At 46.1% G+C, this 22,832-nt stretch overlaps 1 protein-coding gene across 1 annotated transcript; it reads right to left on the reverse strand.

The window, feature by feature from the left end:
• Positions 1-242: 242 nt before the first annotated feature.
• On the reverse strand, positions 243-15,369 carry LOC128399451 (long-chain fatty acid transport protein 2-like). The gene is made up of 10 exons (XM_053360928.1): positions 14,799-15,369; positions 12,662-12,871; positions 11,825-11,983; positions 10,959-11,083; positions 9,241-9,435; positions 7,512-7,602; positions 4,221-4,419; positions 2,817-2,914; positions 1,621-1,751; positions 243-478 (listed from the first exon to the last, which is right to left on the reverse strand). The coding sequence occupies exons 1-10, from the start codon at positions 15,274-15,276 to the stop codon at positions 302-304; spliced, it is 1,863 nt and encodes a 620-aa protein (XP_053216903.1). The 5' UTR covers positions 15,277-15,369; the 3' UTR covers positions 243-301.
• Between the last annotated feature and the right edge of the window lie 7,463 nt (positions 15,370-22,832).

The raw sequence follows: 22,832 nt of genomic DNA on the forward strand, positions 1-22,832 counted from the left end.
TTTGAGAACCGTGGCACAGAGCTTTCCAAACCATGTGTCGTGACACATTTGTGTGTCGGCTGCAGTGTGTAGGTATGTCACGTGAATGCTCCCCTCGCTAACCTCTGGTTTGCTAGTAGAACTAAATTACTGTATCATGAAATGATGCATGTCTAAAAAGTGTGTGACCAACATGAAAAGTTTGGAAAGCTCTGCCGTGGCAATAGATTATCCCCTCTTTCCCAGGCAGAAGCCAAGTAGCTCAACACTATAGTTGTTCCTAGGTTGCCACTAGGGCAGTTAAAGAGACAATTGCTCCTTTTCACAGCTTCAGCTTCCTCTCTGCAATGGTGCTGAAGATCTGTGGAGTCAAGGGCATGTAACATTCTTCAGAGTCATCGAGGAAGAAGAGGGGGTCACTGATGACAGCAGGGTCAAATCCTTCCTTTACCAACTGGCTTTTGATCTGCTTGAAAGTGCCCGTGATCTCCAGGGTGTCCTGCATGGGAAAGAGCAGTGCAGTGAGTAGAAAACAACCAACGACACCCCGCTCCAAGACATTCCTAGAGCAGGCCAAGGGAGTCAGTGTTTTGAGCAGTGGCAGACAGATGTACAAGAACAGGCTCTGAGCTCTGCATGGGGAGCTGGCATCCTGAGCATCTCATTAGAGATAATGAGAGTGGATTTCACTCTGTTCATTTACACCCGGTTGCTGAAGGCCAAACAACATGGATCTATGACTCAGGGCTCATCCAGACTTCCTTTTGTGCTGTCTGTCTTTGAGTGTTGTTGTTGTTTTTATCCTGGCACTTTCCCTGGGAAAGCTCGGAGGAAATGACAATCGGGGCTTCCAACTCCTAGGGGCCAACGTCCTTCCCTCTCATACAATACTGCCCCCCTATTTTATTCAAATTAGCACCCCTGTTTCCATGGATTAATGTTTGCTCTGATTCAGCGGTAAAATACAGGTTTTCCCGGGGGGGAGGGAGCCCCCAGAGAAAATAAACAAAAAACCAAAAAACTTATTGGACGCAGAGTTTTAAAGCACAGACCTGTACTTGGAAAGTGTGGCACAAAAGAAAGTCCGGATGAGACTATGTCTTCTGACTTGGCCTGCTTGTCTATAGGCAGGGAACGCTTTTTCAGCTTGAGGGTGTCATTCTCTTGGCTGTGTGTGTTTGTGTGTGCGCGTGCGTGCGTGCATGCAGAGCTGGCCATGGATGAGGTCATTCTACACCCTTTCACACTCACACATTCATGCAACACACACACACACACACACACACACACACACACACAAAAAAAAAACATTTCCCCTCCCCTTACTGCTCCTCTGATTAGGAATCAGCCGAAAAGTCAGGAAAGGACACTATAGAGGAATCCATGCCCCACACTCTCTCAAACACACATGCCCATTCATGCACAGGCTCACAAAGGCATATTGTTCCCAGCCAGCCTCCTCTCCGCATGGTCTTGCCCCCTGGTGCTTCATTGATTGAGAAACAGATGAGCAAGAAGGTGATGGATGGCTGATGAAGTGTGAGAGGCAGGGAAGGCAAGAATTCCCAGGGTAGGAGGCTGACCTATGGGGTTTCTCAAGGCCGCAAGCACAGGGAGGAAAGTGACAAGAAGGGATCATACCTGGATACGAACGAAGCGAGGTATGGCATAGGCTGGCAGGAAATCCTTGGCGTGCGCATACAGCTTCTGCCCATCAAAGGAGTGCCCCTTCTTAAGGCAGATTGCAGCCATCCCAGTCTTTCCTTCATGGCCTGGAACAAACCAGAAGGGACCGGTTGGTTGGTTGGTTGAGTGGGTGTGTAGAAAGCCATGTCACATGTAAATGAATGCACCTAGAACAGCTGTGGACTGGCTAGCTAAAAACACTCCAATTCACACAGGCTTACCCTGCCATATGAATGATCCAGTTTCTTGTTCTTCTGATCTTTTCCTTTTCCCCAAAAAAATCTGGATTTTCTACATTGACCACTTTGGTTTTTGAGCTAGCCGTGGAGGAAAACAAGAACCTTTCCTTGACAACCAGCACAGAAATGCAGCACTGCCTCCAGATTGTCACATTCCCACACGGTACACTGAAAACACACTTCGGTAGAGCATGAGACTCTTCATCTCAGGATCATGCGTTTGAGCCCCACGTTGGGCAAAAGCTTCCTGCGTTGCAGGGGGTCAGACTAGATGACTCTCGTGTTCCCTTCCAACTCTACAATTTGTTGATTCTATGATTCCTGCCCCTCCCAAGAATCCCGGGAACTACAATTCCTGGAACCCCTAACAGATTGCATTTCCCAGGATTCCTTGAGGAAGCCATGGGCTTTAAGTGTGCGTTAAATGTTTTGTTTGTTTCATTTCTATCCCACCTTTCCTCTAAGAAGCTCAAGGCAGTGAACAAGCTTCACCTCCTCCCCATTTTATCCTCCCTCAACAACCCTTTGAGGTAAGTGAGGCTGAGAGTGAGAGACTGGCCCAAGGTCACTTCAGTGAGCTTCGTGACTGAGTAGGGATTTGAACCCTGGTCTCCCAGCTCCTAGTCCAGCATTTTAGCCACTACACCACACGGACTCTTTAAACATAGGCTTCTTTAAATGTATGTTGTGGGCGTGACCACTATCTTGCAAGAGTGATTCAGTTGCAGTCTGGGGATATCCGCCTACCAGCCTTTCACAAATCGGTTCACAGAACCCAAATGACCCAAGAGCTGCAGCCGTTTGTGAGCGACTGAACCTTGTTGTTGGTGAGCGGATAATCTTGCCATATATTTGGATGCTAAATGTGGCAGCAGAAAGACGGGTTTTGATCCAATGGAATTTCAGACCCACCTGGCACTGGTACCCCATAGACATTGACTTCCTGGATGAATCTCAGTGGTGCCAGGATGTACTCCACTTCTGTAGTGGCCACGTTTTCCCCTTTCCAGCTGCATGGACAAAACAGATTATTCCCAGATGGGTTTGGTAAAAGTGAACATCTCTCCTTTCGTTCATAATCGGGAATTTTGTCATTGGCGCAAGCGAGGCGGCCAGTTTGTGGTTCCTTGGTGTTTTCGAACGCTGCGTCCTCGCCTGCTTATATACCGTAAGTTGTGCTGTGTTGGTTTGATATAGCGGTTGTTTCAGGGGCCCTCCAAACACCCTTTTAATTGTATACATACTTTGTGCTTATGACGGTATCAGGGCAGTTATACATGCTCCCTCTTTCAATACTGTTTGTGCCTGCAAAAGTTTCAGGGCGGACACAGGGCTTTTTTCTCAACTGTTAAAGCTCCCATAACTTCCTGCTTCTAATCCAGTAACCTTTAATGCCACAAATGCTTGGCAGAGTGCAGTTTTTGCTGGATCCCTTCCAGGTGATGCATTAACGTCGGGGAAGCATCGCAGAACAACTCATAAAGCAAAATGATGTGCGGATGGTCTAGTATAAATCCACCACTAATGCGCTATTATTACACCAATGACATTGTGCAGAATATATCCACGAAGAAACACCAGTCTAGAGGGGCCCTTACTGTATTATTGCCTTGTAATGCACCCTGGGATCTTCCTTATTTAAGTGCATCTTCATTTCCTGCTGTTTATTTAGAATAGCCTGGGCGACTAACAACAGTATCAAAACAACCAACCCTAAAATACAATGAACAAGCATCTAAAAAAACCAATGAACGATCAGTAGAAAGAGCAAAAGTACGTAGATCCAGTCATATTCATTGAAGCAGTGACTAACCATTGACAAAGGATGGGCTAGATATTTTGTTATCAGTAATGAGATAAAATTACGTATTAGTATTTGGATACTGGTTTTACGGTAATCATTCAGGGCTCTTCACTTACAAGATCTTGTTGCGATCCTTACGGCGACAATAGGGAGCCTGTGGCCTTCCAGATCTGGCTGGACCTCAACTCCCATCAACCTCAACCAGCGTGGCCAGTGGTCAGGGAAGATGGGAACTGTAGTACAGCAACACCTGCAGGATTACAGGTTTCCCATCCCCACCTTGCAACATCATCTATAAGATAAGTGAGCCTTATTATACCCAAATTACACCTGGGGACAACGGTGGTGAGATTTGAACTAGACGCTTCATGACACTCTGAGCTACTGCCCTACACTAGCTCTTAGGTGTTTGCCAGCATTTGTGAATGCTACCTATGCTAATGAAACACTGGTGCTGACTGCCTGTTCTACATTTGTCAGAATATCAGCCGCAGAACCTGTGCGGGACTCACCGGAAAGTATCTCCTACCCGGTCCTTGAAATATAGAAAGCCTTCTTGGTCTTCCATCAGAAGGTCGCCGCTATTGAAGTAGCAGTCTCCTTTGGTGAAAACATCCCGGAGAATCTTCTTCTCCGACTTCTGTCGGTCTCCTGCGTAGCCAGAGAACGGGGCAAGCCCAGTGATTTTGGCCACAAACAAGCCTGTCTCACCTGGGAAAAGAAAAGGGAATGAAGCTGAATCAACTAATATTCATCCTCCAACAAAGAACCACGGGCAAGACGACTGGGTGCCAATGCTACTGGGGACCAGCCTTCCTACAGTTCTTGCTGCCACTGACATCTGCCACTGCTGGCATCTCTAGCAGCTGTCAGAATGCACAGCAAGGGAGCACATGCGAGTGACTCTGCTTTAGGACACTGTTTCCTCAGGCATTCGTCCCTAAATCGGGTGAAGCACATCGCCACACCTGATTGCTGCAGAATATACTGATTTGGCAGGATGCTGGCCTCCGTTGAGCCACTCTGTGAAATCCCTGAGCAGTAGATTCAAGACAGGCCAGAAACTCATTATGTTACAAAAAATTACTTTCCAAAATGTGAATATTAGGGGAAATCCCACACAATCATGTGTACAATAGAAGAAACAATTTTTTGTGCGGCTTTTAAAAAATAAAATAAAATTTAAAAAATAAAAATTAAAATTAAAATTAAAATTAAAAAATAACATAAAAATTAGCTGGTATAGAATCCTATTTTCAGGTAGGATTCAATCACATACCAACAAATTCAGTCTGTGGAATTATATCATGGAACTTTGAAGTGTCAGGCATAGCTCTAATGGCTTTAGCCCAAACGTAGCAGAGTTTTCCTGCACAGCGAAGAAGCTAGTTGAGGTGGAAATGACTAGTCAGCTAGACTCAGAATAACTATTTACAGGATTTATTAAAAGGAAAAATAAAACCAGCAGAGTTTCTGCATACAAAACAAAGCAAAATAAATCCTTTCTTTCTCTCTCTCTCTTAACCATGCACAGCACTCCTACTCCTAACACACCCCTAACACACCAAACTGTGCTAGCAATCCCTAGATAACAGAGTTGAGTGCTGGTCGTTAACCAATCAGAGTAAGTAGTTTCTAGGTCAAGCTGACCTTGGCTTTCTGCCAAGAGTAAATTGACACTGCCTTGAGTTAATTGTGTGAAGCCAGAATCTGTAAGTTTTCATGAGAATCAATTAACAGAAACTGAACACCCCCTCACAGATTCTGCTGGACAATTAACATCAAATAACACCTATGTAGGAGATTATTTTTCCAGCAAACCTAAACCCTTGCACATTTGCTTGTTCTTTATCTTTGCCAATGGTTTAGTTAATACATCTGCTACATTTTCTTCACTTGATACATAAGTACATGTGATTATATTGTCTTGTACACAGCAACGTACATTTTGGTATTTTACAGAGATATGTTTGGAACGTGATTTGAAACCCTCTGTTTTACTTAAGGTTATACAAGCCTGATTATCAATGTAAACTCGTACTGGTTCTCCACAATTTACATTTAAATCTGCTAACAAATGCTTGAAATAAATCACCTCGTTGCACAATTCACTCAATGCGGCGTACTCGGATTCCGTTGATGACACACTTACAACGTCTTGCTTGCGTGACCGCCAGCTGATTAAAGCTCCACCGACCATTATGACTAGTCCTGTGACAGATTTTCTATCCGGCAAATTTCCCCAGTCACTATCACAGTAGCAACTCAACATTTCATCCTCTGAAGAATTTAATTGTAACATATAGCCAATTGTCTGTTTGAGGTATCTCAGAACTTGTTTTACCCCTTTCCAGGCATTTAGTGTGGGTTTTGAGACCAATCTACTTAATATGCCTACTGCATAGCTAATATCAGGTCTGGACCACTGTGCTAGATACAATAAACTTCCAATTACAGAATGATATACATCAGGATGTTCAAATTTAGGACTCTTATCTATATGAAGTGTTTTTATGAAACCTGGATCCATAGGCACCACTGCCCCTTTGCAATCCTGCATCCTGTATGTAGTCAGTAGTTGTTTAACTTTGTTCTGCTGACTAATTAGGCAGCTGCCATCTTGGGCCCAGCACACTTCCAACCCTAGATATGTCCTAACCGGGCCTAAGTCTTTCATTTTGAACTTACTGGACAATTGCTTGGCAAACCTTTTAGTTTGTTTATCTGTTTTGCAAGCATACAATACATCATCTACATAAATCAGACAAAACTCTTGATCACTGCCTGTACCACGTACATAAACACAATTGTCAGCTGTACTCTGCTTGAAACCAAATGACACTAAGGCCTCATGGAAACATTTGTTCCAAGATCTTGCAGCCTGTTTGAGACCATATAGAGCTTTGTTTAATTTCAACACTCTATTGGAACCTGTCTCATAACCAGGCGGTTCGGCTAGATACAGGTCTTCTGATATTGATGCATGTAAATATGCAGTCTGGATATCAAAATGGTTTAACAGGAGTTTTCTCTTTGCTCCAAGCGTTAGAATCAGCCTTACACTGTCCCCCTTAGCAGTAGGGGAAAAAGTCTCGTCATAATCTTTTCCAGGCCTCTGAGAGTATCCTTGAGCCACTAAACGAGCTTTGTATTTGTACTCTCCTGTCACCAGAGGTTTAAGTTTGTACACCCACCTGCAGCCTACAATCTTTGCCCCCTCAGGCGCTGCTAGAATCCTATTTTCAGGTAGGATTCAATCACATACCAACAAATTCAGTCTGTGGAATTATAGGAGGTCTTGTGCAACAAACCTTCTTCCCCCAAATATTGAACTTTTTGCACTAAGGAATGGAATGGGGGAAATGGACCAGAAAGTGAAGATTAAAGCTTGCTTTGATGCAATGTCATCTAATGTCCCTGCAAATAAATCAGGATGAATTAAATAACCAATGGCATCTAATTTCCCTGCAAACAAAACTGGATGAACACTCATTAAACAGGAAGCAACCTAAGACTGGAGAAATGAGAAACTGAAGTTGAAACTGACAGATGCATCCATCCCTTCTGGTGGCCCTGTAAAATGAAGACTCTTCACATTTAACACAAAGCAGGAGTGGCTCACACTTCCTCTTTCGATGATTCTTCTTCTGTTCTATGTGTGAAGAAGGGACTCTGCCATCTTTCTTGCTGGGAGAGATGTGAGCAATTTCAGTCTAGAGGCCATGTACAGTACCTTCTTGTGAGTTAGGACTCTGACAATACAAAGCCCAGTTCCTCTCTGAATGTCAGCTTTATTGGCTTACCTGGAGTCACTGGGATGCAATGTCCATTCTTGTCTCTCACAGGCTCATCCTTGTCAATGTCATATTTGATGATTTCGTACTTTGCCAGTTTCTGAGGTGGAACAAGCAGGAAATGGAAACATGATCCCACAAGGCTGAAATTCAAGGCTACACATGGACTGGAATATATTTTATGAATGACCCAAGGGAACAGGGAGCTTATCACTAATAATAATAATAGTAATAATATACTGCTAATTCATTTTTTTAAAAAAAATTAAAATCAGTTTACTAGAATTGTACATAAAACCATAGAAGACAAACCATAGAACTTATCTAGGAAGCACAACAATACCTGAAGCCCTAAAGGTCTCTGCGAGGTAGGTTGGACTGAGAAACAGCAGCTGAGCCAAGCTCATCTTTGCAGCTGAGCAGAGATTTGAGTCCGGCCTCCTTGATCTAAACCAGGTATTGAGAACCTTTGGTCCTCCAGGTGTCACTGAATGAACTGCAGCCATCACCCCTGGCCATTGACCATGCTTGCCAGGGCTGATGGGAGTTATACTTCATCAACATCTGGAGAGCCAAAGGTCCCTCAACCCTGGTCTAAATCCAGAACATTGCTGCTCTACCTCACTGGTTAGTGTACTCCTGGTAGCAGCTGAAGCTCAGGGGCAGAGAACCCCTTTCTTGCCTGCATTGCCTCATTTGAGTTTAATGATGTGCTGTTGTTGGGGGGCAAAGCCCAAAGTGGACGGGCGCAAATCCAGATATACACATGCCCAAATGCCTCACCAGACATGCTTCCTTGCGGAGTTCTGAGAAAAGGGTTTCCCTTTCTCAGCACACAGTAAGGAAATGCAGCAAGGTGCCACTGGAGCTGCTTCTTTGTCTGATGGCAGTGTGGCTTGGCAGCCATGCCCCTCTTTGCCACTGATTCGTTGAGTGGCATAATGGACGAGATCAGGCTTGAACCTCAGCAGGAACAGCTGGGCAGTGGGCAACCTGCGGAGGCTGCACTATGCCAACAAACTATCTTTCCAAGTCTTACATTTTTGCTTGGGGGGTGTCGACAAAATTCTTGGTACCTTTCCCTGTATTTTCCCCTGCTGTGGGCTTTTATCTTGCTTCACCTTCGTGTTGCATTCTCTCTACGGCTTTCTAGCTGTCTGAGAGGAGAGGTGGTCAGTCCTGACATGCCCTGTGAATAGAGTGCAGCAGGAATAACAAGTTCTGGATTGTGTGCAGCAAGACTTGGGCCACATCCACTCCATATATTTCAAGAGAGGGACGTGGGTGGCACTGTGGCCTAAGCCACTGAGCCTCTTGGGCTTGCGATCGGAAAGTTGGCAGTTTGAATCTGCATGACGGGGTGAGCTCCCATTGCTCTGTCGCAGCTTCTGCCAACCTAGCAGTTTGAAAGCATAGCAGTACGAGTAGATAAATAGGTACCACTGTGGTGGGAGGGTAAACTGCATTTCCCTGTGCACTGGCACTCATCTGTGTGCCAGTAGTGGTTTAGTCGTGCTGACCACATGACCCGGAAAGCTGTCTGCAGCCGAAACAGCGTCTCCCTCAGTCTGGAAAGCGAGGTGAGTGCTGCACCCCATAGTCACGTTTGATTGGACTTAACCATCCAGGGGTTAGATAAGATCTAGATAAGAATGTATATCTAGATAAGAATGTATATCTAAACAGGGTTTCAGGTAGCTATGGGTTTGCTGAGATATTCTAGTTTAGTTCTCATTACCTTGTAGAGGAAGTGGGACCTTCCCACAGCTCCAACTTTTCCTGTGGTGTTAAAAAACCCGACGTTCCCCTCTGTCGCTCCATAGATCTCATAGATTTGGATGGGTCCAAATCGGTGCAGGAATTCCTTCCAGACCTCCACACGCAAACTGTTGCCTATTGCCATTCGCACACAGTGGTCTCGGTCGCTGTCTGTCTGCAAAGCAGCATGTCAGAGGGGTCGCTGCTGAACTAAATAAACTTTGCTAATATTTATTATTATTATACATTTCTATGCCACCTTTATCTTCCAAGGATCTCAAGGTGATGGACATGGTTCTCTTCCTCCCCATTTAATCTTCACAACAACCCCGTGAGGTGGGTTAGGCTAAGAGATCGTGACTGGCTCAAGGTCACCCAGTTAGCTTCATGGCTGAGTGAGGATTCGAACCCCCGTCTCCCAGGTCATAGTCCAACACTCTAACAATGACGCCACACTGACCAGTGCCGGCTTCCTGTCCTCCTGATAACAAACATGTCAGGTTAATGAAATGTGCTCTGTGAATGGCTTCCTAGGAAGGCTCTTTGGAAACTTCACCTGGTTCAGACTGCAGCTGAGGGGCTGTTATTTAAACAGTATGCCATAAGAATAGCCTTGAATCAGGGCAGTGGCCCACCTGGTACAACACCTAAACGGCCTCGGTCCAGTATATCTGAAGGAGCGTCTCCACCCCCATCTTTCCATCCGGACACTGAGGTCCAGCGCCAAGGGCCTTCTGGCAGTTCCCTCACTGTGAGAAGCCAAGTTACAGGGAACCAGGCAGAGGGCCTTCTCGGTAGTGGCACCTGCCCTGTGGAACGCCCTCCCACCAGATGTCAAAGAGAACGACAACTACCAGACTTTTAGAAGACATCTGAAGGCAGCCCTGTTTAGGGAAGCTTTTAATGTTTGATGCATTACTGTATTTAAATATTTTGTTGGAAGCCACCCAGAGTGGCTAGGCCCAGACAGATGGGCGGGGTATAAATAATAAATTATTATTATGATTATTATGATTATTATCTTGATCTGTTAGATACCTGTGGGAAGCCAACAAGCAGCAACAGAGCACAACAGCAGAATTTGCCTACCCAAGTTGGCGGCCTTCACTGGCTCTTGCAGGAACAAATCTCACAATTTGCGTGCTGTGCCACAGATAGAAGGCAACCAATGTCACTAAAGGTTTCCAAACCATGGTTTCCAATTCTGGTTCTCAGGTAGCTGCCAGGGCCCATGGGCCTTCTTTTAAAAACCAAGCAAAAGAAACTGACAGGGCCATAAACTACAATGGAAATTGATGCAGCTTCTGGAACATTTGAGGGTTTTTTTGTTTTTTGTTTTTTGTTTGTTTTTTGGAGATGGGGTGGCTTTCACCAGGGGCACTGCTGCCTAGAAAAGGAGGAATATATTTTTAAGTTAAATAATAATAAAATGAGTGCCTGCAACTGTGTGCCTGCTTCACCAGCTGTTCCTCGGCAATAAAATGGATTTTAAAAAAACAATGAGAAAAGAAGATGGGTGTTCTCCAGGTGGTCATTTGCAAGCTCCTTGGGCTGTGTGGGGCTCTTGACTTTGACCTCTAGGTGCAGCCCCCATCTGTATTTTTGGATTCAGCTGTGAATCGAAATGGACAATCCATCTGAATTCTTGGAAAAAATTTTGCTGCAACAACAAAACTGGCCTCTCTCGCCAACGATTACCTTTTTCACATTACACAGGTAGCGCATCATTTCTCCCACATACAGGATCAGGGAGACGCGATATCGTCTGCAGTCATTCCAGAACTCAGAAACGGAGAACTTAGGTCTCAAGACACATGTAGACCCTTGTGGGAATAAAGAGAGAGAGTGGCTTAGGTGTGGCCTTGTTGTGAGCACTGGTATAGGCAGACGAAGTTCTAAGTGCCATGCATTATATTATTGCAATGTAAGTCATATGTTGGGCTGCTTCTGGAAAGTGTTTGGAAACTTCAGCTGGAGCAAAATGCAGCAGCTAAGGGTTTTGCTCTAAATGTGCAGTGAACCCTCACAGATACAAAAGCCTCCTTGCTTCTTGAGCCAGACAGCAGCTGAAACAGGGCTGGAGGATTTCGTTAAGGAGTTTGGGAACTGTACCTCTGTCAGGGGTGAACTACAGTTCCCATGATTCTTTGCCGCAGGGGAGCAGTGCGCTTTAAAATCATGTTATGTACACAGCCTGAATATGTTTGACTTTCACATGTAGGTTTCCTGGTCTGCTTCTTCCCATGGGTAGATGAAAGAATGTTCAGAATTAAATGGCGGCAGGTGTTTTCAATGTATATAGTGCAAATATGTGGTGAGGAAGGATCCTATGTGGAGAGAGGTTGTCTTGTGTAGTGGTTAGAGCATCAGACTAGGACCCGGGAGACCAGGGCTCTGGTCCCCACTCGCCCTGAAGATCACTGGGTGATCTTGGGCCAGTCTCTCAGTCTAACTTGAGAGTACATCTGCACTCATGGATGTGTGTATGTCTATGCACTTATCAACCCATCTCTGCCTATCACCCTCTTGCAGAGGAGGCGTGTGAGTGGACATTCCATACATACCAGCTTCCAGGCATCCTCCAATCCCAATTAAGAGTGCAACTGAGTGGTACAGAGGGAGTGGGATGTAGACGATGTCCTTGGGGCGGGCCCCAAACTGGCCTGATACGTTGGATACTATCAGCACCTTCCTCTGGGTAAGGATAGCAGCTTTCGGTAGCCCTTGAGGAAAAAGAGAAGGGCTCATTTAACAACCACAAATGACTCCGTCCAGTGGGAAAGCGTAACATGCTGGGATCCCAATACATTCCTTCCCATGTTGACAGATTCTAGGAGCCACAGGTGAGAGCTGAGTGCAAGATGGGGACCAAAGGTGGACAAACTACCCCAGAAGGAGCACAAGATTCCCCATCAAAGGCACTAAGGAAAAGGTAAAGGGACCCCTGACCATTAGGTACAGTCGTGGCCGACTCTGGGGTTGCGGTGCTCATTTCGCTTTATTGGCCGAGGGAGCCGGCATACAGCTTCCGGGTCATGTGGCCAGCATGACTAAGCCGCTTCTGGCGAACCAGAGCAGCGCACGGAAACGCCGTTTACCTTCCCGCCGGAGCAGTACCTATTTATCTACATGCACTTTGACGTGCTTTCAAACTGCTAGGTTGGCAGGAGCTGAGACCGAGCAAGGGGAGCTCACCCCATCGCGGGGATTCGAACTGCCGACCTTCTGATCAGCAAGTCCTAGGCTGTGTGGTTTAACCCACAGCGCCACCCACGTCCCTTATCAAAGGCACTACCCCTCCCTTAATGACCCCATACACAAGTAGGGCAGGTAGAAGGAAGATGGGATTTCCAGACATAATTGCCCCCCTCACCCATCACTGTGACCTTTTCCCTCCTCACCTGTAGTCCCAGAGGTGAAAACATACAGGGATGTAGATTGAGCAGTTACGTTGGCTCTGAAGGAAATGGGCACAGGCTCGGCTGAGCTGGATTGGATCTGCCCCTGCAAAGCTTCCACGCCCTCGGTTGGGGAGTCTTTGCTCAGGAAGAAAACTTGGACTCCTTCATTCTTTAGAGCAGGAAGGACATCCTCAATGGCATCCTTGAAATCTTCAAGAGAGCATGAAAAGAGGTGAGAATTTTTTATTGACGCTTACTTCCTAACCTTAGGCACGGATATCTTCAAATACAGGCAACTCCCCATTTACGCATGTTCAATATGCATGCAACCGTATATACACACATTGCGTCAAATCCAGACGTGACCCAAAAGGTCACCAAAAGAGGCGGAATGGGGTGTTTGCAGGCTTTCCCAGTTGTGTTTTCAATGGCGTTCTTCTGCATTTATCCTGATTTTCTTGTTACGTGTTTTAACATTTTCCCATTAACAATTCCCTAATTCATTGCACACTTTCCAATGTTTTTCTCCATCGCTTTCCAAGCTGCAAAAAGCGTGAATCTTTTTAAAAGTTGATTTGTTGCACTTTGCGAACAGCGCCCTTTAACCCACTTTAACTGTGCAAACTTAAAAGTTCCAGTATGTTCTTGAATCCCTCCCCCCAGATATTGATGGACTGGAGGTGCCCTTTGTCTTCTTGGCTACGTCTCCTTTCCTAAATGTCAATGACTTCTGTAACCGTTCAGTGGAAAACTGTATTGAAAGGCAGGGGCACGCTAGTTTCTCACAAAAGAAATGAGAATAGTGCCTGTATAGTGCCTGGCCTCCTATCTCAGGTTCTACAAATGCTCAAAACTTACTTTTTACTGTTAATTGAAAACATGGACTCTTGGGATTAAGGTTCATCCACAGGATAACTGCTTCTCCTTGCCTCTTACCCCTTCCCGACATCCATGACAGATTCCATAATCTCTGATCAGTGGCCATGCTGTCTGGGGCAGATGGGATTTGGGGTCCAGAACATCTGTAGGCCAGAGCTCCCCCAGCCCTGAGGTATAGCCATGTACCTAACTGGAGCTGAGAAGCCACTGTGGATCCCTAGTCACCTGGGCAGTCAGTGAACTGGCACAATACAGGGAGCTCTGCAAACATCAGCTGAAGATTTATCCACTCTCACCTTTCCTCCACTCTTTCCAGCCATGGCCTGTGCTTTGAAGCTCTGTGTCCAGGTGCCTCCCCACCACATTTATTTATTTATTTTGCTCTAGAGCTTTTCCTGTGAAAACCTGCTCTTTAGTGCTCAATGGGAGCAAACGTCAACACACAGAAAACCATGATTGATGCTTGTTCTGATTCAGCTTTAAAGAACAGGTTTTTGCAGGGAAGACTTGGTGGGGATGGGAGTGTGTGGATCAGCCCCAAGTTAGCAAGCCTTTTTGTTTGTTTGTTTTTTGCACAATTTGCAAAATCAAGCAATGTAACCATGCATTTTGTCTGGGACCACAACATCAAAAGTGAGAGCGGGGAAGAAAGAGAGGATAAAAGGGCCTTATACACTTTATATACCTTTTGCCTCACTCTTTACAGGCTCTGTGTTTGAGCCACACCCCCCCCCCCAAGATTTTCCTGCAAAAACCTGCTTCTCTTTAAAGCTGAATTCAGATTTCCCCTGGATTGACGTTGGCTCAGATTGAGCACTGAAGAGCAAGTTTTCACAGAGAAAACCCTGGAGCAAAAAGAAGGGCACCCAGACATGAAGCTTTAAATCACCAACCATGCCTGGAAAGAGCCGAGGAAAGGTAAGTGTGGACAAGCTCTTAGTCGCAATCTCTTCCGGATCCAGCCCAAGAAATGTTCCTGCAAGAAGAAGAGCTGCAAATGGTGCTCCCCACCGAAAACTGGCCAAGTTTTCGGGGCGCCTGAGGCAGCATATTCTACACAAACCCCTTTCCCTGGAAGCAGAAATACGATTTAAACAAATTTAACTATTCAGTCATGACACTCAAAAGCAGCTGTCTGGGGCTGCTGCCAGGATTCTTTGAGAGCAGTGGTCAAACTGGCCTAACTGTGCAGTCCAGACATGCTTTCATTTCCCCCCTGAGGTGCAGCTACTTCCCACTAGCCAACAGTCACCATCACCTGGAGTTGTCAGTAGCACTTTGGCCTTGCAGGAGCTGAGGGCATGCAAGAGAGACTTGGCTCGGATGTTATAGTTGATACACGCCATGACACTGCCAATCTTCTCCAGTCCCATCCAGACCCAGAGATAGGCAGGGACGTTCTTGAGGAAAACAGCCACCGTTTCCCCTTCTTTCAGCCCCACGTGGTCCCGGAGCACTCTGGCCATCTGACTGCTGCGCCTGTCGATATCTCGGTAGGAATAGGTTTCGTCTCCAAAGAGGACCAGGGGCTTCTCTGGGTGCTTCTGGACTTTGGCCAAGAAGAAGTCCAGTAAGGTGATGGGAGGTTTGCGGCTGAAACACCTGTGGCATTTGTATGCTAATCGAATGAGGCGAAAGAAGGCGACCACGTCCTGCCAAAAATAGGGGCTGTAAAATTTCCCCAGGTGGTAGAGAAGGATCAAGATCCCTGACACAACTACGCTCACATCAAGCATGGCTGGGGTCTGGCTTCAGAAGACCCAAGCTCCTGGAATCTGCAGGCACCCACTGCCTCTTGCAGGCTCCGTCTGAGAGCTGCTGAACGGAAGGCAGAAAAGCAATGAGGAACATTAAATGAGATGGAATTTATACTCTCCCACCAGTTTCCACAAGCTGATAAGAGGGAACACAGATGGTTAATTTGCATGGACTGAGTTGTCTTTGGCTCATAGCACAGGGCACACACAGTTCCTCTGACTTACGGTTATTGATTATATTTCCTCTCCGATGAAGGCAGGGCTTTATTTCAGCCGGAACTCACCGGATCTCAGTTCCAGCACCTCTCAGGTGGGCTCCATTGCCATCCTAAGAGGACGAGGGAGAGTTCCAACACCTATTTTTCTATAAAAATAGCACTAGATGAGGACATTGGTGCTGTCCACATGTGCAGTTATGGTAAAACACTCTTCTGTTTGGATACGGCAGAGGCGCCATCTTCTCACGACAATTGAGCAGGCCCAACACAATGTCCCAATGTCAAGCGCACGTCACGTGATGTCCTGATGATGTTCAAGGAGCCAGGAAGTGAAGCCAAGCACCCTCTGAAGATTGAGGGGCCTGGCCCCCTCCCAAAAATATTGGGGGGGCGCCAAAACTGCTTTGTCCCCTAGGAGTTGCAGCACCTCGTGTATGGTATGCTTACAAGAGCTCAGAGTTCCAAAATGTGGGTTGATGGAGAGAAAATCGAATGGACTCTCCACAGACATTTATGCGTTTATTTCATTTTTTGTCACACCCTTGGTACCCGTGAAGGTCAGTAAGTTAGCAAAGATGGCTGCCTCTCGTTTTATACTCCAATAAGCTTGGGAAGCAGGTTGCACTCACAAGGAGCAGCTGAGGGTCTGGGAACCTCTGGTGTTGTCAGGAACTGGGCAGAGGAGGAATAGTGGAGACCGCCTCCCCAGCCTGACCCTTCCAGAGAAGAAGTTCAGAATTAAAACGGGGTTGAGGGAGGCAGCAGCTCAGAGGCAGATGAGGGGGAAAGCTGGGAAATCATGGGGCAGCCAGAACAACACCCAGCTGAAACGTCATCAGAAGGCATTCCAGACCCTCCATCTCTCAGAATCCGGTGAGCTTTAAAAGTAGGATAGCAAAGAGCTCAAAGACAAAGGACACGTAGCAGCACCCGTAGAGAAGACAATGAGAATGACGAATGAGGAAGTGGGAGAGACGGGGGGGGGGCAGAGATTCACTCAGGACAATGCCATTATCCAAGAGGCTGGGCTCTATAGCCTCTCTCTGCTGTAAAGATTGAAATAAAAAAAGAACGGTAAGAAACTTTCCCTTGTCTTTGTACTTTCCTGGGCAACCAGCCAGGAGCCGCTGACAGCATCCTGACATATGTGCGGGCCAAATGCTGTCCTCTGTGAACATTGCATATATGTACATCTGGTTATGGCTAGGTCAAGGGCTGTAGTGCAGTGGCAGAGCCTTACATACAGAAGGCCTCAGGTTTAATCCCCAGAATCTCCAGATATAGGGCTGTGAGAGACACCTGCCCGAAACCCTGGACAGCTCCTGCAGTCTGTGTATGGTAGGCAATACTGAGCTAGATGGACCAGTTGTCTGATTTGGTATAAAGCAGCTTCTGATCTGCTCCTTGCAAGCTCCAGCTCAGTGCAGCAGCCCCAGCTACAGCTCCTGTCATATGTACACCCCTAGAAAAAAAATCATCCAGTCCTCCTTTCAGTATATTCCTTCATCCCCCTGCCCTATCTTCCTAAAGCCCTCCAGCCTACGTTTTTACACCCATCCTATATCTATCTTGCTCTATCTACCGATGACTGGGTGTGACTGAAATCCTCTGTGCACTGACTCAGAAGAATGCTCTGAGATGACAGTGGCCTTTTCCAACATCTCTGGAAAACCATCACTTTTGGACCACATTCCAAGACCATGCAATGTCTGGAACCCGACTGAAATGAAGCACCGATCCTAGTTCTTTTGTTGTTCCAGATGCGCAATGATCTGGTCGTATCATTAATGTTATTTATTAAATCCATTCGAAGTTCACAAGGTGGTTCACAACATAAAAATACAAAAGGAAAACACAAACTAATGAGAAGACAGCGTGATGTTTCCTCCATGTGAGGGGCTCATGAGGTTCCAGCCTAGAAGCATGAAGACCACACTGTGCTTTCTGAGGCTGGTTCACCTGAATTTAAGTGGCAGCATTTAAATGTGTTGCCATCAATTGCGGCCAATTCCAGACTGTAGCTATTTTGTGGGTGGGATTCCATCCTATACCAGCAAATTGAGGTTGTGCAATTAAAGCAGATTTTATTATCTTGTGCAGCAAGCATGCTTCAAACAAACAAACACAAATCCCGAACTTTTGGTAAGGGAAGTGATAGGGAAATGCACTGGAAACTGCAGAATAGCAATTGTTTGTTGCGAATAGGGTGGGATTAATGCTCTGCAAACATATTGCCTGGAAGATCTCTGCAAATGACACAGATATCTCCCTGCAATAAACACAAAAGTAGCAACTGGCGAAGATTGCTTCCTGCACAGGTTAACATTAATCCCTGGACCACATTTGTCCATGTGTGCACAGCTACATGCAAATGTGTGACAACATGCAAAAAACATTCCAGTGGGTAGGGAGCAGAGGACCCCGGTGGCAGCCTCATGTATGTAGTTTGCAATATATACATTGCAGAGCAAGTGTGTTGTGTGAACACAGAAGGACAAAGTCTACAGGGGAAAAGAAAAACCAGGCACGCCTTTAAAAAAAAAAAAAAAGGTCCTCCAAACTAACTTGTGCAGGATTCTCAAGAATTCATGGAGATGCATGCATGCCCTTCCCAGACCAAAGTGTTCAGTGCTCTAGTTGTTCTTGGGTTTCCTGTGCTACTAAGGATAGCTAAAGAGGCGTTCACAGCTTCAGTTTCTTCTCTGAAATGGCACTGAAGATCTGCTGAGTCATTGGCACGTAACTTTTTTCCAAGTCATCTAGGAAGAAGAGGGGGTCCCTGATGGTGACAGGGTCAAATCCTTCCTTCACCAGTTGACTTTTGAGCTGCTTAAAAGTGCCTGTGGTCTCCAGCATGTCCTGTGTGAAAAAGGGCACTGGGGTGAGTACAGAAGTATGAATGACGCCCCACCTGTAATCATCTCAGGCAGGCAAGCAAGCCCTGATAAGAAGTAATGACTCTCTGACAGTTTTATGTTACGTTTCTTTATAAAAAATACATCCAGAGCACGGCTTCTCGCCTGCTCGCATTGACGATAGTTGGTCAGTCTGAATCTCTGCCCCTTTCACAGCAGGAAGGACGTCAAATTCCAGCCCTTCCCCTCTTGCCCATCCGTTGTCCTCTGACCTTATCCATTCTCCTAGAACGGGGACTGAGAGGCTGGCCTTCCCCCTTCCACTTGACACACTCTCAGTCCTCTGCTTATCTGCTGATTGCCTAGCAACACTCTGGCTGCCTCCTAACTCTCCCACTTCTTGAGAGCTAACAGGTAACAGGGTTTAGTGAGCAGGAAGAGGCGGTGGCAGAGAGAAGTCCGGAATCAGAGGCAGAAGCAGAAGCAGGAGAGGAGGGAGGCCAAGGAGCAGAGATGGGACAGGCTGGTGAAGAAGCACAGGTGTCTCCCCCTTCTGCTGCGACCCGTTCCTTTCCTCACTAATATCTCAGAACCAGGAGAGGCATGAAGTGGGAGGAGCAGAGACAGGCATGCAGGCGCAGTCTCATTTTGCTTGCTGGAAGAGGAGGTGACATAGACAGCTGTGGGAAGGCAGGGACCTTCATTCTTTGCCACTGCCTCATGGAGGCAAGACCTACTGAAGAAGAGTTGGTGTGCTTATTAGGCCTGGCACTCCTGCGCAGATCCTGTTTTTTGTACCAAAGAGTTAACTTCACATACCCCATGTGATTTACTGATGGCTCACTCCTGGCAGCTAACAACATTAATAATACAGACTAAAGAGTGATGCAACAGAGCAGCACCTTACCCGGATGCGAATGAAGCGAGGTATAGCATAGTTTGGCAAGCAGTCCTTGGCATGGGCATACACCTCCTTCCCATCAAAGGGCAGCCCATCCTTCAGGCATATGGATGCCATCCCAATCTTTCCTTCGTGTCCTGGAACAAACCAAAAAGAGGAATGTTTTAAGGGTGGAGCCACACGTTGCACACAAACGAGGATAAAAGACAGCCCCAATGGGGGCTTCTTCTAGGGGGGCTTCCAGATGTAGCAGCATCCCCATCACAGCTGTTTTGTCTTAAACTGGAAGCGGAAGCAGAGCTCTGCTTCCAGAAAACTAACACTCTGTGGCCAAGTGTGCAGCCTTCATTTCCTCTGCCCCAAATGTTGGAAGGGGACAGTTTTCACTGGGACCATTCTTTGTGTGAGAAAGGGTGAAATACTATGTCTCCCTGCCCCCACTGCACTTCACACACCTTCACACACACACACAATTATTTTTGTGTGCGGAGGGAGAAAAAGAAAGGATCCAAAGGCAGTGTTAAAAAAGAGGGCTAAAGTAGGGGCAGGGGGCCCTGTGGATCTCCATATGTTGTTGGGCTGCTGCTCCTGTCATCCCTGATCACTGGCCATGCTGACTGGGGCTGATGGGTTGGAGTCCAATAGAATCTGGAGGGCTGCAGGTTCACCATCTCAGGATTAAAGCAGTAGAATTAATTCCTAGAGAGGAAATAGACAATAGAGAAGGAAATGGTTCTACTGCCATGCCTAGCCCTGACCTGGTAAATGTAGAGTCCTCAGAGGGTGAACTCCAAGGACTTTGAGGAGCACGCAGGGTCTCTTAGAACTAGCACTGAGGATCCCCTTGAGGGATCTTCTCAGGGAAGGCCTGCTGAAAAACCCTTGGTGGTATCAAAGGAAGAGTGGGAGCCACCACCACCCCAGTCCTCAAGAACACCAGCATTGAAAGATCTGGGTCTGAGGGAACATTTTTGCATACCTGGTGGACTTGTAAAAGGGTAAAAGTGTATTGGGAAATGATCCATAACAGACTGAAAAATATGTTTAAAAGTACTCCCCCCCCCCCCAAGAAAAAAACCCCCAGAGTCCTTTCTGTTGGGGATAATTCAGACTGAAATTCCCAGGTGTCAAAAAAGGTTATTTATGTAGGCCACTACTGCGGCCTGTGTTTTGTTAGCCCCAAAATGGAAAACGAGCAAAGTTCCAACTAAAGAAGAGTGGCAACTTAAGTTGACAGAATATGCGCAGCTTGCAGATTTAACATACAGAAGAAGCGAACAAGAAGAACATAGAGAAGACTGGAAAACTTTTACTGAATATATGGGAAATAACTGTGTACAGCTGAAAACGCTGGCAGCATTAAGATAAATTCAACAGTGTAAATAAGTTATGATGCATGTAATAATGGAATACTGAATGGTATAGTTTCTGTAAAATATGCAGGAATTTATCATATGTAAAATGAACCATGGAAAGAGAGGAAGGGAAGTCATTGGTATGTCAAGGATGTATAAATGAGTACTTTAAATTGTAAAACAGAAAAATTGTGTGTGTGTGTGTGTGTGTGTGTGTGTGTGTGTGTAAGATCCAGGTCTGTGGCTGAAGAGCAATGACGTCGCATGTGTGTGACATAAAAATTTGGCACCCCTTCACCTCTCCGCTTCTGTTGTTTGTCATTGTTGTGGTGTCCCCTACAGGCACCGTCTTGATTCAGCACCCAGTGCGGGCGGACCAGTCTCGCTCCCCTAAATGCACCTCTGCTACAGACTCAGAGTCAACACACAGCTCATGAGTAAAGAGTCTCCTGAGCCTTTCAGTTGCTGGAAAAGCCACTTCAGCCCTTCGGAGGAGGTGGGGTTGCGGGCTTCACGGCCCCACCACGCGCGCGGTGGGTGGAGCCAGCCCCCACACGATTGGGGGGGATTGCGAGCCGCGTCACCCCCTGTTAGGCCAATCGGCTGGTTCAGGGGGCGTGGCCTGCCCTATAAAGGCAGGACGCGGCCGGGGATCTCCCTCTTTGCCGCTCATCAGCTGTTTGGTTTTCCCACCCTCCCACCCTATAAGGTTTTGTTCTTTGACCTTGCTATGGACCTTGGTTGGTTGCCATTGAGGAGCCTGGTAGGAATTTTTCCACTTGGCAAATTGGCACCAGCCACTTGGTTTTCGCATACCTCGTAGCAACTGTCATAACTTTCCAGGTATTGGCGGTTAGGCATTGGTATATTTCTGTAGATGGAAGAGGGGAGGTAATGCCATCACCTGCCCCGCATATTGAAGGGTAGTCCGGTAAAGGATTCCGGGGTGTGTGGCCCTGTCCGAAGCCTGGGGAGGTGAGGGCCTAAGGCACGCCCCCTATCGGTGACCCTGGGGGAGTTCCTAGTTGATGTGCCTCAGCAGGACTCCCTCTACTGTTGGTTAACCCTTCCCGGACTTCAAGCGGATGGGCTGAAGTCAGATATAGGCGGTTAGGACGAATGCCTAAGCCAATACCACTCATCACCTGTAACCAATAAAGTTGTGGCCTTTTTTAGCCCATTAACCTTAATAATTGTGTCATTATTTCCACTTGGGGGGGACGGGAACTCGCCACGCAACAGCACAGGTCTCTGTCTCCTGATTCTATTTTTTTTTTATATAAATGTTTATTAGATTTTCCAATTTTATATAAACACAAAAAGAAAAAGAAAAAGAAAAATATTAAAAACAGATCAATTTCAATAACAATCTTTCAATAACATATTTCTTTGACTTCCTCATACCTCCCCTTCTTGTTTTCTAGTTCAACCTGATAATTCAGCAAATCCTAATCTCTTAACATTCCTTTTAAAATAAACCTTATTTTCATTCCACTTTTTTTTTAAAATAATAACTTAAACAATCTTAATCCCCATTATCTTTATCATAACAGCTAGAGACCACCAAAACTCAAACCAACATCTTTTCAAAGTTCATTAATTTTATAGTATTTCTGTAAATAGTCCTTAAATTTCTTCCAATCTTCTTCTGCTGACTTTTCTCCCTGGTCGCGGATTCTGCCGGTCATTTCTGCCAGTCCCATACAGTCGATCAACTTCATCTGCCATTCTTCCAGAGTGGGTAGATCTTGAGTCTTCCAGTGCTTTGCTATAAGTATTCTTGCTGCCGTTGTAGCATACATAAAAAAAGTTCTGTCCTTCTTTGGCACCAAATGGCCGACTATGCCCAAGAGAAAAGCCTCTGGTTTTTTCAAGAAGGTATACTTAAATACCTTTTTCATTTCATTATAAATCATTTCCCAGAAAGCCTTAATCTTTGGGCACGTCCACCAAAGGTGAAAGAATGTACCTTCAACCTCCTTACATTTCCAGCAATTATTATCGGGCAAGTGATATATTTTTGCAAGCTTGACTGGGGTCATGTACCACCTGTATATCATTTTCATAACATTCTCTCTTAAGGCATTACATGCCGTAAATTTCATACCTGTGGTCCATAACTGTTCCCAGTCAGCAAACATAATGTTGTGTCCAAGATCTTGTGCCCATTTAATCATGGCTGACTTAACCGTTTCATCCTGTGTAT

This window comes from Podarcis raffonei, chromosome 13 (assembly GCF_027172205.1).
Source record: "Podarcis raffonei isolate rPodRaf1 chromosome 13, rPodRaf1.pri, whole genome shotgun sequence".
Classification (NCBI taxonomy): Eukaryota; Metazoa; Chordata; class Lepidosauria; order Squamata; family Lacertidae; genus Podarcis; species Podarcis raffonei.